We start from the raw sequence: 14,731 nt of genomic DNA on the forward strand, positions 1-14,731 counted from the left end.
TTTTTACTTCAAGCTCTGCATTCCCAGTGATTGCATTACCTTTTGTAAGCATCTGTGAAGCAAAACTCTCTGCATCCGCATTAAGGGTTTCAAGCCTGTTTCCTTTTGTTTTAAAACATGATTCCATTCCACTAGATTTCCACGAAGCAACGCTCCGCACGGTGGAACCAGTTCTCAGCACATTCACTTTTGCAACAGTTGCAGCTATATCTGCCTCAAGCTGAAGTTGTTCTTTCTTTCTCCACAATTGCTCCTCCTGTTCTTCAAGACAGTGTTTTTCTTTAAGCATATGTTGATGAAAGCAGCCATTTCAGCTTCTGCCCTGAGACGTGCAGATGAAGTAGATGATACTCTTGAGCTCAACCTACTGCCTTGATTTGACACACTACTTGCAACACGTCATCCTGAACATCATTCTGGGGATTAAGAGATAACTGATATTCTTTTCCAATGTGCTCTTGCACCTCCACTTCTCCTTATAGGGAAGTTTCCAGGCCATCAGCTGCTTTGTCAGATGATGGCCTGCCTGAATGTTTGTTAGTTTCAGAAAGCCATATCTTAACATCCTCCATAAACCCTTTATTGTATTAAGCAGCGCTTGAGAGCCATTTTTTTTATCTTTCTCATCAAATGAGATTAAAAAAGTGGAGATTCAGGCAATGCACTGGCATCCTTAAACAGGACATAATCACACTTTTCATTTTGTTTACGTGCCTTTTCCGATCTGCTTGGATGGTTTCAATTTTATTTGCAAAAGCTTTATCAGTGAGAACAATTAATCTTTTATCCTTTTCAGGTTTTCCAACAACAGATGCAGCTTGCGTATCACTCATTTTAAGCATTCAACATAAGGAGCATGCCAAAATCCAAAATAAAGGCAACAGCAATTCCGTCAAACTCAGTTGAACACCCGCAGAGCCACAGCACACACACACGCACCCACCAAATCCAACAACAAACGTAGCGGGGGGCGTGTCACAACGTCATCTTCGCGTGGTCGGAATCCAAACTGCGTTCAAAAAACCAATACGCAACACAAAACACAGGCTACACACCACTGTCGCCTTCTCTTTCTCTGTCAGACAAGTCGTTTTTGTGAGTGTAGTGACGGCGGTGGATGGGCTCACGTCGACGTTAGAGTCGCCGAGCAGCTGAATAGGGGAATGATGTTGACGCGCCCGCTGTTAAAGCGTAAGTCAAAATTCCAATTTAAAACTCCTTTATTTGTTATCAAAAATCATTAAAATCCATGGGAAAACAGTGATCAAACATTCCAGACTTGAGCGTTCAGCAAAAGTCGAGTTCCCCCATCACCCACTCATTCAGAAAGATTCCCTCGGGAGGCGAACAGGTGATATAGTAATCACTACTACTACTATTATCAACACCACGTGACCCAAAGCTACGCCTATCCACAACACCAAAGATCGTGGGTTCGAGTCCCATCTAGGGTGGGAAGTTCTTTTCTTTCCTTTCTTGTCCCCAAACTAAAAATCATGCGCTCTTGTTTACCAACTATCTTAGTTGTTCCAGCAGCTTGCCTCGAAGTGTTTTCACGTGTACGAACTGTTCCCTTTTTTCCGCTCCTGGCCGCAGCCAATCAGGAAACGCTGAGCTCGCGTGACTTGGACTTTCCCTGCGTAGAAAACACAGATTTCCTCTTTACTTGTGCCACTTCTGCTCGAACCATTTATTTCTCCCACAGCAGTTTTAGTTTTTAACTCCATTCTCGCAGACATGTCTTCACTAAACTGGTTACATGTCTGTCTTTTATTCAGCGTGGCTGCGACCTTCGGCTCTGCTGACAGTAAGTAGGACAAGTCCATGAGAAGTCACTGGTGATTGTTTAAGGATCTGTTGGTTTCATTCTTTCAGGAATGAAGTGGTGGTTTATTTCCAGCGTCCGTGCTGCTTGTATGAATGTGCTGTACTTTCTGTCAGCGTTGGGTTTTAAGTTATGTTGGAGACTGAGTAAAAAGAAGTGTTTCATGCAGTGTGATCCCTAACCTGACATTTAACTTTCGTGGCATTTAACTTTCATTTTTGTTTCCATCCATTAATTCATCGTAGCCGATATAGAAAAAAATCCCTAAGTAAAGGAGCTGGGATCTGCGCCTCCCTTTTTGGTTATATTTTCATTATGTTGATGTTTTCTCAGAGCTGACAGCAGCCACTGTGTACTGGGATCCCGATCACAAGCTTGTCAAGCTAAAGGAGGGGGTGATGGAGGTCGAGGGGGATGCTTACGGGTTCCTGAATAACACCCTATCCAGTACAGGCTGGAGTGTCCTGGAGATCCGAGCAGGGTATGGAAAAACTCCTGAAACGGATGAGATCACTTTCTTCCTGGCTGGCTACCTCGAAGGTTTCCTGACTGCCCAGTAAGTACCGTCACTTGTTATTATAACCTTATTTATTTCACTCTATGGGCTATGGGCATTTTGTGTTCATTCTTATACTTGTACTCATTCTTCCTCCTCCCGAGGCAGATGATGGACCACTACACCAATATGTACCCGCAGCTGATCAATGACCCAAAGATCCTCGACCCAGTTAAGAAATTTATGGAGTGAGTCTGTTCCCTTTTCCTTTTAGAGTTAAAACCCGAGCAGCAGAAATGTCACATGGACTTCATGTGTCATCTTTCATATCCTCTTCTGAATAAAAGTTCAACCAAACATTTAAGCACTCTCAGTGTTGGCATTCAGCCACTCTTGACCACAACAGAGCTTAGAGAAGTTCACCCCTGACACTCATAATGTTGCAGAGTAAAGAACAGTTTTGATCATGTTTTTCTACTGATGCAGTATTACAGTGGGGTTGTTGTACAGTAGCAGTTATCTGTTTAGTTAAATGTCAGTCTAATATGATTCTTGTATATTCAGGAAGCAGGACTCATGGGTCAGACAGCAGGTGAAAGGGAACAAGAGCTCCGATCCTCTGTGGAAACACGCCGGCTTCATCATGGCTCAGCTGGACGGATTGCAGGCAGGAGTGGCAGCGTGGGCCAAGAAGCAAGGGAAGAAGGTAGGATAGCCATGTGACCAAAAACAAGAACAGTGAAAAGTTACTAACAAATAAATCTGCACTCTGAAATGCAGAAGCATCAACCAACAGTTTCATATCAGGTTTCACAGGCTTAAGTCATGTTAAATATAAAAGTAGAAGTAATAGTACTTAAGAAGATTTTTATAAATATGCTGTAGAGCCAATAGTGTATGTTAATGGCAGTAGAAGTAATACTACATACCAGCAGTTGTGAATTCAAATAATTATTTTATTTGCTTAATGGATCGACTTTGGTTTGCTGTAAGATGTGAGAGGACTTTTTATGTTTTCTTTTCTCAATTAATTATTTTGTAGCTTTTATTCTGTATGTTTTTGGGGTTTTTGATAAATGGCCGTCTCACTTCAGGGGCAGCAGCAGTGTTTGTTTGCATTTGCTGACCAGCTGTTTATCTGTTGTCCTTCTCAAAGCCGCTGACGCTGTTTGACGTCCAGTTCCTGAACTCTGTGGGAGACCTGCTGGATCTGATCCCAGCCCTGGTCCCCAGCTCCTACACTTCACTCAGAGACTTCAAACTTCCAGGGATGGGCCACTGCTCTGCACTAATCAAGGTCGGAGGTCAAAACACAAGTTAATCACAGACTGTATATAAAAGATGGATATAGAGACCAAAAGTGAAGCTAGCGATCCCTAAAATCAACTAACTCTTTCTTCTGGTTGCAAAAGGAAGTCTGACTTTGAAGAAGAATCTGATCTATGAACTCTGAAAACATCTTACTGTTCAGTTCCTCCTCTCAGCCGCTGGTTTCAAGTCTTGGTGAATACATCAAAATGTTCCATTTCTGCAACATAAAACGAGCAGTTGATAAGTTCACTTTATGAAGATGTGGTGTCTCCTCTTGCTCATCAAGTTTGAAGGGGAAAAAATATGGCAACCGATAAAATGCCAAACCCAAGGATCTAAAACACAAGTCTGTGTACTGCTTACAATGGCCATCTTTTATATACAGTCTACGATCCTGATCAGGCTCTTATTCTTATTAGATATTATAAAAAATACACATAACACAAAAGGCAGCTGATGTATATGAGTAGTTCCTCAAATTTTCTTCACAGCAAATTAGTAATGCTTCACTGACATCAGCTGTAACCTGATTTTCATAGGTGTGCAAAATAAGAAGAACAAGAAACTACCAGTGAAGAGCAAATTTCCTGTGTAATCGAATGTGCTGGTGCATTAGTGCAATAAAGCATTATTCATCTTTATTTCATATTTAAAGAAACTAAGTTTCATTTTCAGTGTCATAATTAAATCAGGGGACAGTTTTGTACACAGAGGCGCATATTCTAAAATCTGTAACTTCAAAGTGTTTTTTGCACGGCAGCTTTAACAAATGTATGTTTGTCCTAAATAACAGGCCAAATTTAAAAGTCCTATAACATCACCTGTTCTGACTTCTTGTCTGTTTTGTTGCTTTTGTTGAAAGGAAACTATCGAATTTAAGTTAATTATCTAACTAAACCAATGTTATTATGTTGGTTAAGCTGCATAACTGTTGGACATGACATGGGATGGTCCCATTACTGATTTCTGTCATCATCTTTAGATGCTGCCGGGGTATGAGAACCTCCTGTTCGCTCATTCCAGCTGGTACACATACGCTGCTACGATGCGGATTTACAAACACTGGGACTTTCACATCACCGAGCCCAATACAGCCACTGGAAAACTATCCTTTAGCAGCTACCCTGGTATGTAAGAAAGCAAGAGCATCAGTGATGTAGCTTATTTATTTTGATTGAACCTTCATTTAACCAGGATAACATTACTTTAAGGTTACAAAACTCTTTTAAAACAATGTCCTATCCAAGACAGGCAGCATTACAATCAGTAACTGCATAGTCTACACAGATGAAAATACACAGCAAAAACACACTAAAACTATAAGAATGTAAAACTGATGAAGTAAAATACAAACACAACCAACATTTATGAACTGCTGAAACAATAAATATAAATAAAAGTAAAAGTCACTGAGTTTATTGAATAGTACTGTGCTGTTAATATTCATGCAATACATTTGTAGTAGCTGCCTCCAGGTCATTTAAAGACGTCTTAAATGAATTTGGTGAGATCAGCTTCTTAAGTTTTAGTTTTTTGCAGATGATTCCACTTTGTAATTCAGTCAGTGTCAGCCATCTCCAGAAGGCCAACCATTCATTCTGCTGTCTCTGTATAACAATTTTGGTTATCTCACCCTCTTCACACACGGCACACATGCAAAAAGAACATGTTTATCTTCTTATATCATCCATAAAGCTCATGTTTGTAATGTGGCTTGTTTGTGGCTTCAGGGTTCCTGGTGTCGCTGGATGACTTCTACCTCTTGGGAAGTGGTCTGATGATGACGCAGACTACCAACAATGTCTTCAACTCCTCCCTTTTTGAAACAATCACCCCAAATAGCCTACTGGCCTGGCAGAGGGTCAGGCTGGCTCACAGTTTGGCAAAAACCGGAGAAGAATGGGCCAAAACCTTTTCCATGTATAACTCTGGTGAGCATGTCTGCCTTATGTACATGGATCTTTGTACACGAAGCACAAAAACTGTGCTGTGTTTTGATAGAAAAGGCTAAATCATGCTCAGGCCTCTTTATTAAACGTTTTTCTCTTCCATAAATCCACCTGCAACTTTTGCAGGAACCTACAACAACCAGTACATGGTGTTGGACAGAAGCAAAGTGAAGCTGGGCCACAGTCTCGACGACGGTGCGCTGACTGTGGTGGAGCAGATCCCCAGCTTGGTGGAGTACTCAGACCAGACACAGACTCTGCGCAGAGGTAGCTAATCTTTTTCTACATTCAGTTGTATTTTGTATTTCATTTTTAGACTTTTCTGTGATTTCCTTTCATCACTACATCCATTTCTGACAGGTTATTGGCCGTCCTACAACATTCCTTTCCATCAGAAGATCTACACAATGAGTGGTTACGTAGAAATGTGGGAGCAGTATGGAGAGGACTTCTCCTATGACCTCTGTCCCAGAGCCAAGATCTTTCGCCGTGACCAGTGTGGCGTTAAGGACCTGGAATCCTTGAAGCACATCATGAGATTCAATGGTGTGTGGCTCCATCTCAGCTTCTTAGTTTTACCTCATTCTGCTGACTCTTTGTATGTTGCAGTTTCATAAGCTAGATTTTTGGCTGCAGTACACTTCATTAGTTACATCTTCTTAGAAGCACACATTCAACAAGCTGCTGGATTCAAATCACATCTAGTGGATTAAGTGACACTGGAGGCCACTTCAGTACTTTTTTTTTTTTGTATCTTTTTTGTTTTGGTAAATTGTCACTTTCAAGAAAGCAGTTTGAGAGGATCTGAGCTTTGCGATGTGGTCCGTTGTCCTGCTGGAAGCAGCCATTAGAAGATTGGTAGAACATGGTCATAACAGTCATAACAATACTGAAGTGGATTTTGGGATTTAAATGATGCTTAGTTTGAACTTTAGCAGGTTGTCTTCACCATGTCTATGTGCATAAATGCACTGTGCTACTGCTGTTTTACTGTTTGATTAGATATTTGCATTAACAAGTAGTTGAACAAGTGTAGCTAATTAAGTGGCCTTTTCGTAGCTATTCTGATAGCTGTAGCTTGAGCTGATATAGTTTTATACATTTCTTTTAGGTACCTCTTCTGTTCAGACTTGTTGCACGTCTGTTTAAACCAAAGATGCACAGGTAGAGCATTTCTTTCCAACCAGGACCACGAGTGTCCCAGGGTTTCTTCTGCAGTAGCCAGTGTGATAGCTCAACTGTGACACAGAATTAGACTTAGTTGGATCTCTGTTTAATTTTTGAAATCTTGTCATTTCTTTTTCCAGTAGCCACCCATTTACATTCGCAAGCATGATATTTTTGGTTTGCTTGTTTTCAGACTACAAGAAGGATCCATACTCAAAGGGTGACCCCTGCAAGTCCATCTGTTGCCGTAACGACCTGCAAAGAGAGAGGCCTTCACCAGGAGGCTGCTATGACACTAAGGTATACCACAATAGCCTTTTCATCAGTAGCAGTCATGCAGGTTTCATGAATTCAGATGCTTTTAAGCTCTACCCAGCTTTCTACTTCTTGGCGTTTTGTTGACTGTGCAGGTGACAGATTTCCACTTGGCTGGGGATTTCCGTGCGGAGGCGGTGAACGGGCCGACAACACAGGACGGACTCCCGCCGTTCTTTTGGGACAAATTCGGCAGCATTAGCCACCAGGGTCTGCCACAGTATTACAACTTCACCTTTATCAAGATGCAGCCCATTCTTTTCGATCCATGAGCATCAGTGTGTGACTGTGTGCGCGCGACAGAGATTCTTTCACTGTAATGGAGGGCCATCAGTACAACCCAGTGAGTTTCTGGGAGACGGGTTTTATCTGTCCTTTCAATGTCCATCCAGCAGATGATTTTTTTTCTGCATGTTTGCTATTGCATCCCATGAGTAGATCTGCTTTCTTCTCAGCTGTCACTTTTTTTTTTAATAGGATTTCATTCAGCACTGGTAAACACAGATTTCCGATCTATTTCTAAACACGTTTTTTTTTCTCAGGGTGTCCCGTGTGCAGCCATTGGTGCCTTTGACGCTGACAGTAGCTTTATGATATGATAAAATACCAAATCACAAAATCAGCAGATGTGCCACCTTAAAGTAAAATCTTTATTTTTGATGCTTGAATGTCTTCATATATACAAACACTATTGCTGCAGGAGTAGAGGAAACAATCAGTGCAATGCTGTACTCAGGTGCTGATCATCTCTTATGATCTGATTTTTGTTTGCTGCCTTTTTATTGTGCTGTGCAAAATTAAAAACCTCTTTTTATATTTTTGTGTTTGTTTCTTTGCATGTGTACGTTATGCCTTTTATTTCATTTTTGTTTTACACTTAAACTCTCACAGTCTAGATTTTCAGCTACTGGGGTTTAGATTTTTTTTTCTGGTGCAGGATCATGTGTGAGATTTTAAAACATATGTTTGAGTGATTAAGTTTAAACTTTACTCAGATTTCAGTTAGTTTTCCTCACAATCTGAACTCAGTTCTATTAAATCTACATCAAATTAAGTGAGCTCAATTTTAGGCTTTAAATCAGATCCCCACAAAAAGAAATCAAACCAGGACATTAGGGTTGGAATCTCATCGAGCTCTGCGGTGAACTTTTCTAAATGAATGTGGCTCTAAGCCTCCATCAGTCACTTATCAACAGATTTAGCATTAGAGTTCTTAAGCCTTTGATCTTTTGCCACCAAAGTCAAATCTAGTTATCAAGAGGATTGTTCGTGTGAATTTGAAGCTTTCATAAATATTTAATGGAAAAGTAAAAGCAAGACAATTTGAAAACATGTCTTCATCTGTAGCTGTCGTCCGAAAAAAAGTGATTTTTGGTATTTGCCGGTAAACATATGTCAATTTAATGAAGCAGAAAAATGTTTATATTTTTTACACATACTTGTAATTTGCTGTAAAGTCCTATTTTACATCATCTGCCCTATGACAGCTGGGATAGGCTCCAGCGCCATCGCGACCCTGAAACGGATAAGCGGACGCGAATGGATGGATGGTCTTATTTTACATTGTTGGAAATGCAGCTACTTGTACACAGACTGGAAAACTGATCAGTTACATTCGTTGGTCACTAAGACCAACTATCAATCAAAATGAATTTCACTTTGATCTGCCAACAAAATAAAGAGATTTCCATGTCCTGGCTGTGAGACAGAAACATTTAATGTTTAAATGTATCCAGATTACAGAGCTCTGATGCGCACTCTCCAAATTAGAAACAAACATCAGCAAAATCCCAGATTTTCTGCAGCATTAATCTCTTGTCTTGTGTGCAAAGATATTGCATTTAACTGTTATTTTTGTTTTACATTCTTTATACATTTAATCGTCATCATTTTTTGAAGAAGTTGCACTCCTTTTTTTCTGCGGAAGAAGAGTCACATGACCCGAGAAATGCTCCTTTTTTTGTTTGTTTATGCGAACACAGATCCGGGGTGTACCGGAAGCAGAAAACCCGACTTATCAGAGAAAGTTGATAACCATCGTCGCGGCAATTATCTCCAGCTGAGGTTTGGGGGTTTGTCGCTCCAGCTAACGCAAAGAAAGACTGTTGTACTGAATTCCCTTCGTAGTATACCCCTCAGAGAGGGTGAGCTGCTGTTTTCATCATTGTTATCATAGCGAGCGAAATTTGAATTTGAAAGTTGTGGGTCCACTTTTAGATGGTGCCTGTTTTTGTGTGTTTTTGCTTTTTCCTCACCACAGTGGGGTTGCAGAAAGCCTCTTTACCTGAGCTCACTGTGGTTTCTTTGCTTTAACTGGCTGTCCAGTGTGCTGAACCGCATCACTGGGTGCTGAAATTTACCCGGTGATGCGCTTTGAGCATTTTAGCGGTTTGTTTTGTTCTTCTTTTTCTTTTTTTTTCTTATACTGCATTATTTCTTACATGTCCCTGCATCTCAGTATAAAACATGGTTCTTATTCAGTGATATGTGTCTTTGCTCAAGGCTTGAGGACCAGCAGCATATAAGGTCAAATATCTGAATAATTCTTGGCCCCTCTGTGCAAAGGGGTCTGAAATCTGACCCCATGGCCTGTGCATTAATTGCAAACAATATTTCCAGTGACTGGGGAAAAAAAGACAGATAAAGCCGTCATGTTGACGGTATAAACCTGCAAGCTTGCAGGTTTATATTAAACAGTCTCTTCTGCAGTGAAGAGACTGTTTAATATAAACCTGCAAGCTTGAAAGTCAGGAACTCTTTGTTTTTGAAATAGAAACGTGCTCTCTCTCTCTCTCTCTCTGTCACGCTGTCCCCAGGAGACACATGTAGTGATTCACTCTTTCCTATTAAACGGAGGAACTGAAACGTCTGTTGGGCCTTCTGCATTCATTTCACAAATCCTCCCGTCATAGCCCTCCTCTGTGTCTCACCGCTCTGTGTTTTTGTGTGTTTGTGTGTGTAACAAACAGCATTAGACAAAGGCAACAGTCCACTTTACTTCTCATTACTCACGTAGCACCAGGAATGGATAAGAAGTCTTGTCCTGAGGGAGAAAAGTTTGACAACTTAGTCCACATGTGTGTGCCCAGCAAGTCACTAATGAGATCTAACCCTGATCCACCAAAAGGTGAGTTTCACTGAATTCTAATCATTTTTTTCTGCCTCTGTCTTGGAGTATGTCTCAGTTGTGGATTCAGCATGTCTTTACAACTTTATCATGTAGACTTGAATTTTACCTGACTACCTAATACATCACAGTTATCGTCTTCTTTTTTCTTGTACAGCCGCTTATAAAATGAGTGAGCGAGTCAGACTTGAGTTCATCCTTTTTCTTTCTGAAACTTTTCTTACATGTCAGAATGCAAACTGTTTAACTGTTGAGGTAGTCAGTGTGTGGCTGTCCTCCCCCCTCACAGAGCCGCCCCTGACTGTCGTGAACCAGCTCAAAGCCATAAACACCACTGTCAAGCCCAACTCGATGGTGGTGCTGAGTCCGACTCTGTGGATTTCTGTGGTCCTGGTCGTGGTGGGGTCCATCTTGGCTTTGACTCTTTGGTTTATCATTTACAAGCGACAGACCAGACGCAGCAGCACCTCCGGTAAGGACAACAAGCTTTTGATGGTTTGTGTCACTTAGAGTGTTACGGTTTATAAGTTTGCCTAACAAGTGAAAGATCCCTGGTTCGATCACAGGAGGAGACGCAAATCCCTTTGGGGTAGTGTCAGGAAGGGCATTCGCTGTAAAAATCTACCAAAATCAAACACGCAGACCTCCCCGCTGTGACGACCGCTTGTGAAAAAGGAGGAAGCTGAAAGCGGCTTTTATAGTTGTTTCAATTTTGCTCATTAGACTAGATAACAAAATATACATCAGATGCTTTAATACATCTAGTGATCTAGTGAAGTTATAAGAGGTCTTTTCCTAAGTTTTACGAGACAACATGGTTTTTGAAGCCGTGGAGAGAAGTCGGTTTACTTAAAAAGAGGAGATCTGACACGCAGAGCTGACAGTCGGGTGGAGGAAACAGGGCTGCAGAAGGGCAGGTGATGAACTGTGACGTTCAGCACAGTAGAAACTCCACAGTTTCTGTTCTCTTCTTCTCACTTGTCCCAAGGGTCAGTCCCGCTCCCTTACCATCTATTCTGGTTTCAGCACACATCCGCTGGTTGGGCAAGAAAACGTAGGCACCCCCCACACAACACTGAAAACACATAAACAGACTCTTCCATGCCAGAGTTTGTACAGGGCTGTGGAAAAAGTATTTGGCCCCTACCTTATTTTTTGTGTGTTTTTGCTTGGTTATATTTATATGTTTCAGGTCAACAAACAAATTTTAACATTATTAAATACAAAATGATGTTTTGAAATGTTTATTTCCCTTGTTAAGGGGAAAAAGGTATCCAAACCATAAAAAAAGTAATTGTTTGCTCAAAAAATGAAATAGAACCGGTATGACAAAGTGAAGTAGGCTGAAAGATCTCAAAACAGCACAGCATGCCACCATCTAAAAAATACTTAAAGTCATTGATATCTATTTGTCTCGAAAATAGTTACAGATTCAATTCAAGTTTATTTATACAGTGCCAAATCACAACAAAAGTTGCCTCAAGGCGCTTTATATTGTAAAGTAGACCCTACAATAATAGACACAGAGAAAAACCCAACAATCATATGACCCCCTATGAGCAAGCACTTTGGCGACAGTGGTAAGGAAAAACTCCCTTTTAACAGGAAGAAACCTCTGGCAGAACCAGGCTCAGGGAGAGGCGACAATCTGCCATGACCGGTTGGGGAGAGAGAAGGAAGACAGAATAAAAGACATGCTGTGGAAGAGAGACACAGATTAATAATAAGTATGATTCAATCCAGAGAGGTCTATTAACACAACAAAGCAATTTTGAAAACTTTGGAACTCCACTGAACCACGGTAAGAGCCATTATCCACAAATAGAGAAAACGTGGAGTGGTGAACCTTCCCAGGATTGGCTGGCCCACCAAAATTACTCCAAGAGCGCATCCATCACTCATCCAGGAGGTCACAAAATAACCCAGAACAGCATCTAAAAACTGCAGGCCTCACTTTCCTTAGTTAGGGGAAGTTCATGATTCAACAATAAGAAATACTGGGCAAAAAATGGCATCCATGGAATAGGTCCAAGATGAAAACCACTGCTGACCAAAAAGAACACAAGGACTCATCTCATATTTGCCAAAAAACATCTTGATGATCCCCAAGACACAACAAATGAATTTTTTGGAAGATTTGCGTCCCGTTATGCCTGGCAACTAACGCAGGAGTTCATAAAGACAACATCATAGCAACAGTCAATTATGGTGTTGGTAGTGTGACAGTCTGGGGCTGTTTGCTGCTTCAGAACATGGATAACTTGCTGTAATCAATGGAACCATGGAATCTGCTCTCTAGCAGAAAATCCCGAAGGACAATGTCCGACCATCAGTTCATGGCTTGAAGCTCAAGTGCACTTGGGTTATGCAGCAGGACAATGATCCGAAACACACCAGCAAGTCCCCTCTGAATGACTCCAGAAATCTAAAATAAATGTTTTGCAGTGGCCTAGTCAAAGTCTGAGCTTAAATCCAATTGAGATCTTTTGGCATTCATGCCTGAAAACCCTCCAGTGTGTCTGAATTAAAACAAGTCTGCAAAGAAGAGTGGGCCAAAATTCCTCCACAGTGATGTGAAAGACTCATTGGCAGTTATCACAAACGCTTCATTGCAGTTGTTGCTGCCAAAGGTGGCACAGCCTGTTATTAGGTTTCGGGGAAATGACTTTTTCATACAGGGCCAGGCATGTTTGGATAGATTTTTTCCCTTGATAAATGAATCCATTATAATAACAGCATTTTGTATTTACTCAGGTTTTCTTCGTCAAATACTAAAATGTGTTTGATAATCCGAAATACGCAGCTGTGACAAACATGCAAAAAAACTAAGAAATCAGAAAGGGGTGCAATTACTTTCTCACAGCACTGTGTAGCCCGAGGCTGAACATTTGAATGCTACAGATTTACTTTGTGAAAACACAAAACCTGTGAAACTAAAACTGACAGTCTGACAGCCAATAGCAGCTGCTTTTAAAGGCCTCTGTGTCTGATGAAGGCCTGAATCAGACACACGAGTTTTTGTGTTTCGTAAATACACCAACATGACTGTGGCCATTTTTTTTTTTCAATCTCCTGGAATGCAGCTCTTATTCAGCCTTAACTTAATTTAAAAAAAAAAAGAGGAAAAACAAAGAAAGGGCTGAGGAGAAGCTCAAGTCACTTGGGCATCCTTTGCGTCAGTGAATACTCTGTCGACTCACACCTCTTACCACAGGAAATCTGGAATGTAAAAACATTACTAGCATTACTGCTTAGCTGCTTTTTGTTCTGCACACAATGCAATGCAGTAGTTCAAACATTTTAGTTGCACACCTACATTTTTCCCAATCTTTACTTTGATAACAGCTCGTACTGAGCTTTTTTTTTTTTTAAGTCACAGTAAAGTTTTCTCTAAGGGATGAAAAATGAGGAATTTAGCATATAGGATGTAAATAAAAAAAAAATCATATATGCACATTAATATTTAATTTTCTTAAATTGTCAGGAGGTTCACTGAACAATCAACTAAAAAAAAATAGAATTTTCTGGCAAATTTTTTTAATGGTACAGCCTTTAAAGGGGCAATATATTCATCCCAGGCCCGCAGTTCTGCCTGTGAGAAGTCCCACCCACTTTCTGTGCAAACCTTCTGTTTTTGAGGGGCAACCAGTCAGAAGAAATCCTGTGTTTCATAAAGGAGGAAACATTCATGTAATTATTTTAAAGCATGTTATAAGCCTTTAATTAAAAAAAACATTATTACCTTTAATATATAAAAAGCACCTTATTGATCAGTTGAGGAAATAAGGGGGGTATAATGTTGCAAATGGCTTTCAGCATGAACGTTCAGTGACAGTTTTTCTGTTGTTTGCGTCACAGAGGATGGCATGCCAAGACAGGAACTTCTTCAGAAAGCGCAGCCACCTGCCAAACTGCACCCTCTGCCCTCAGAAAGAAACGGTCAAGCTGAGATATTTCAGAGAGCGGCAGAGGCCCCGTCACCCTGCTCTCACGTGCACTCTGGGAGCCAAACAGGCTCAGAGTGGGAGAATGGCTTCACAGCTTGCAGGGACCTCATGATGCGTGGTGGAGCAGAGGTGGGCAGAGACTCGCCTGCATGCAGCACAATGGCGGAGCACAGGATCCCACTTCCTGCCACAGAGCTGGGTGGCACTGCTTTAGTTACAACTAAAACCATGTAAGGCTGCGGGTGTGTGGTCGTACTCTTTAAGCACGCTGTGGGGAAACACATTTGTTTGCTCACTAACATTGTGGCCACACCTCTCCCTTTTGTGGGCAAAAAGCAAGTTCATTAAACCTTAGAGTGAAGACTTGGCTTCAGGTTGGGGTACAGCTTTCATGAGTACTGAGAGGGGTGTCCATGAAAAGTGAGGTCGAAGTAATATTCTCTAAAGAGATGAAAACACAACTGTGTTCTTAAAAACTTATATTCACTGCATTTATTCTGCACGTTGTACTCAGTATACTGAGATTTCTGTTTCTACCATGTTTTTATGGGTTTTTTTTAAATAAGATTACGAATTTCTACAGCTGTTTTTATT

General features: G+C 41.0%; 2 protein-coding genes across 4 annotated transcripts; both read left to right on the top strand.

Annotated features, from left to right (window-relative positions):
- The first annotated feature begins 1,666 nt into the window (after nucleotides 1-1,666).
- Nucleotides 1,667-7,879, top strand: LOC134625307 (phospholipase B-like 1). The gene is made up of 11 exons (XM_063470527.1): nucleotides 1,667-1,807; nucleotides 2,159-2,381; nucleotides 2,486-2,569; nucleotides 2,886-3,027; nucleotides 3,478-3,618; nucleotides 4,615-4,759; nucleotides 5,363-5,563; nucleotides 5,708-5,848; nucleotides 5,942-6,127; nucleotides 6,942-7,048; nucleotides 7,159-7,879. Exons 1-11 carry the CDS (start codon nucleotides 1,738-1,740, stop codon nucleotides 7,333-7,335), a joined length of 1,617 nt encoding a protein of 538 aa, XP_063326597.1. The 5' UTR covers nucleotides 1,667-1,737; the 3' UTR covers nucleotides 7,336-7,879.
- Nucleotides 7,880-9,101: 1,222 nt separating this feature from the next.
- On the top strand, nucleotides 9,102-14,706 carry LOC134625309 (uncharacterized). Of its 3 annotated transcripts, none has more exons than XM_063470530.1 (4): nucleotides 9,102-9,207; nucleotides 10,033-10,190; nucleotides 10,480-10,662; nucleotides 14,049-14,706. In XM_063470530.1, the coding sequence occupies exons 2-4, from the start codon at nucleotides 10,088-10,090 to the stop codon at nucleotides 14,369-14,371; spliced, it is 609 nt and encodes a 202-aa protein (XP_063326600.1). In that variant the 5' UTR covers nucleotides 9,102-9,207; nucleotides 10,033-10,087; the 3' UTR covers nucleotides 14,372-14,706. The 3 variants fall into 3 exon arrangements, with proteins under 3 accessions (XP_063326600.1, XP_063326601.1, XP_063326599.1); XM_063470531.1 differs by having other exon boundaries at nucleotides 10,080-10,190; XM_063470529.1 differs by lacking the exon at nucleotides 9,102-9,207 and having other exon boundaries at nucleotides 9,974-10,190.
- The last annotated feature ends 25 nt before the right edge of the window (nucleotides 14,707-14,731 follow it).

The sequence above is a fragment of the Pelmatolapia mariae genome, linkage group LG4, assembly GCF_036321145.2.
Source record: "Pelmatolapia mariae isolate MD_Pm_ZW linkage group LG4, Pm_UMD_F_2, whole genome shotgun sequence".
In the NCBI taxonomy this organism is placed as follows: Eukaryota; Metazoa; Chordata; class Actinopteri; order Cichliformes; family Cichlidae; genus Pelmatolapia; species Pelmatolapia mariae.

Excerpts from the sequence above, each read along its gene's own strand:
- LOC134625309 (XM_063470530.1), top strand. The coding sequence starts at position 10,088 with ATGGATAAGAAGTCTTGTCCTGAGGGAGAAAAGTTTGACAACTTAGTC. Across the intron at positions 10,191-10,479 it reads TAACCCTGATCCACCAAAAG|AGCCGCCCCTGACTGTCGTG; the intron begins GTGAGTTTCACT and ends CCCCCCTCACAG. Across the intron at positions 10,663-14,048 it reads CAGACGCAGCAGCACCTCCG|AGGATGGCATGCCAAGACAG; the intron begins GTAAGGACAACA and ends TTTGCGTCACAG.
- LOC134625307 (XM_063470527.1), top strand. The coding sequence starts at position 1,738 with ATGTCTTCACTAAACTGGTTACATGTCTGTCTTTTATTCAGCGTGGCT. Across the intron at positions 2,382-2,485 it reads GAAGGTTTCCTGACTGCCCA|GCAGATGATGGACCACTACA; the intron begins GTAAGTACCGTC and ends CCTCCTCCCGAG. Across the intron at positions 6,128-6,941 it reads GCACATCATGAGATTCAATG|ACTACAAGAAGGATCCATAC; the intron begins GTGTGTGGCTCC and ends GCTTGTTTTCAG.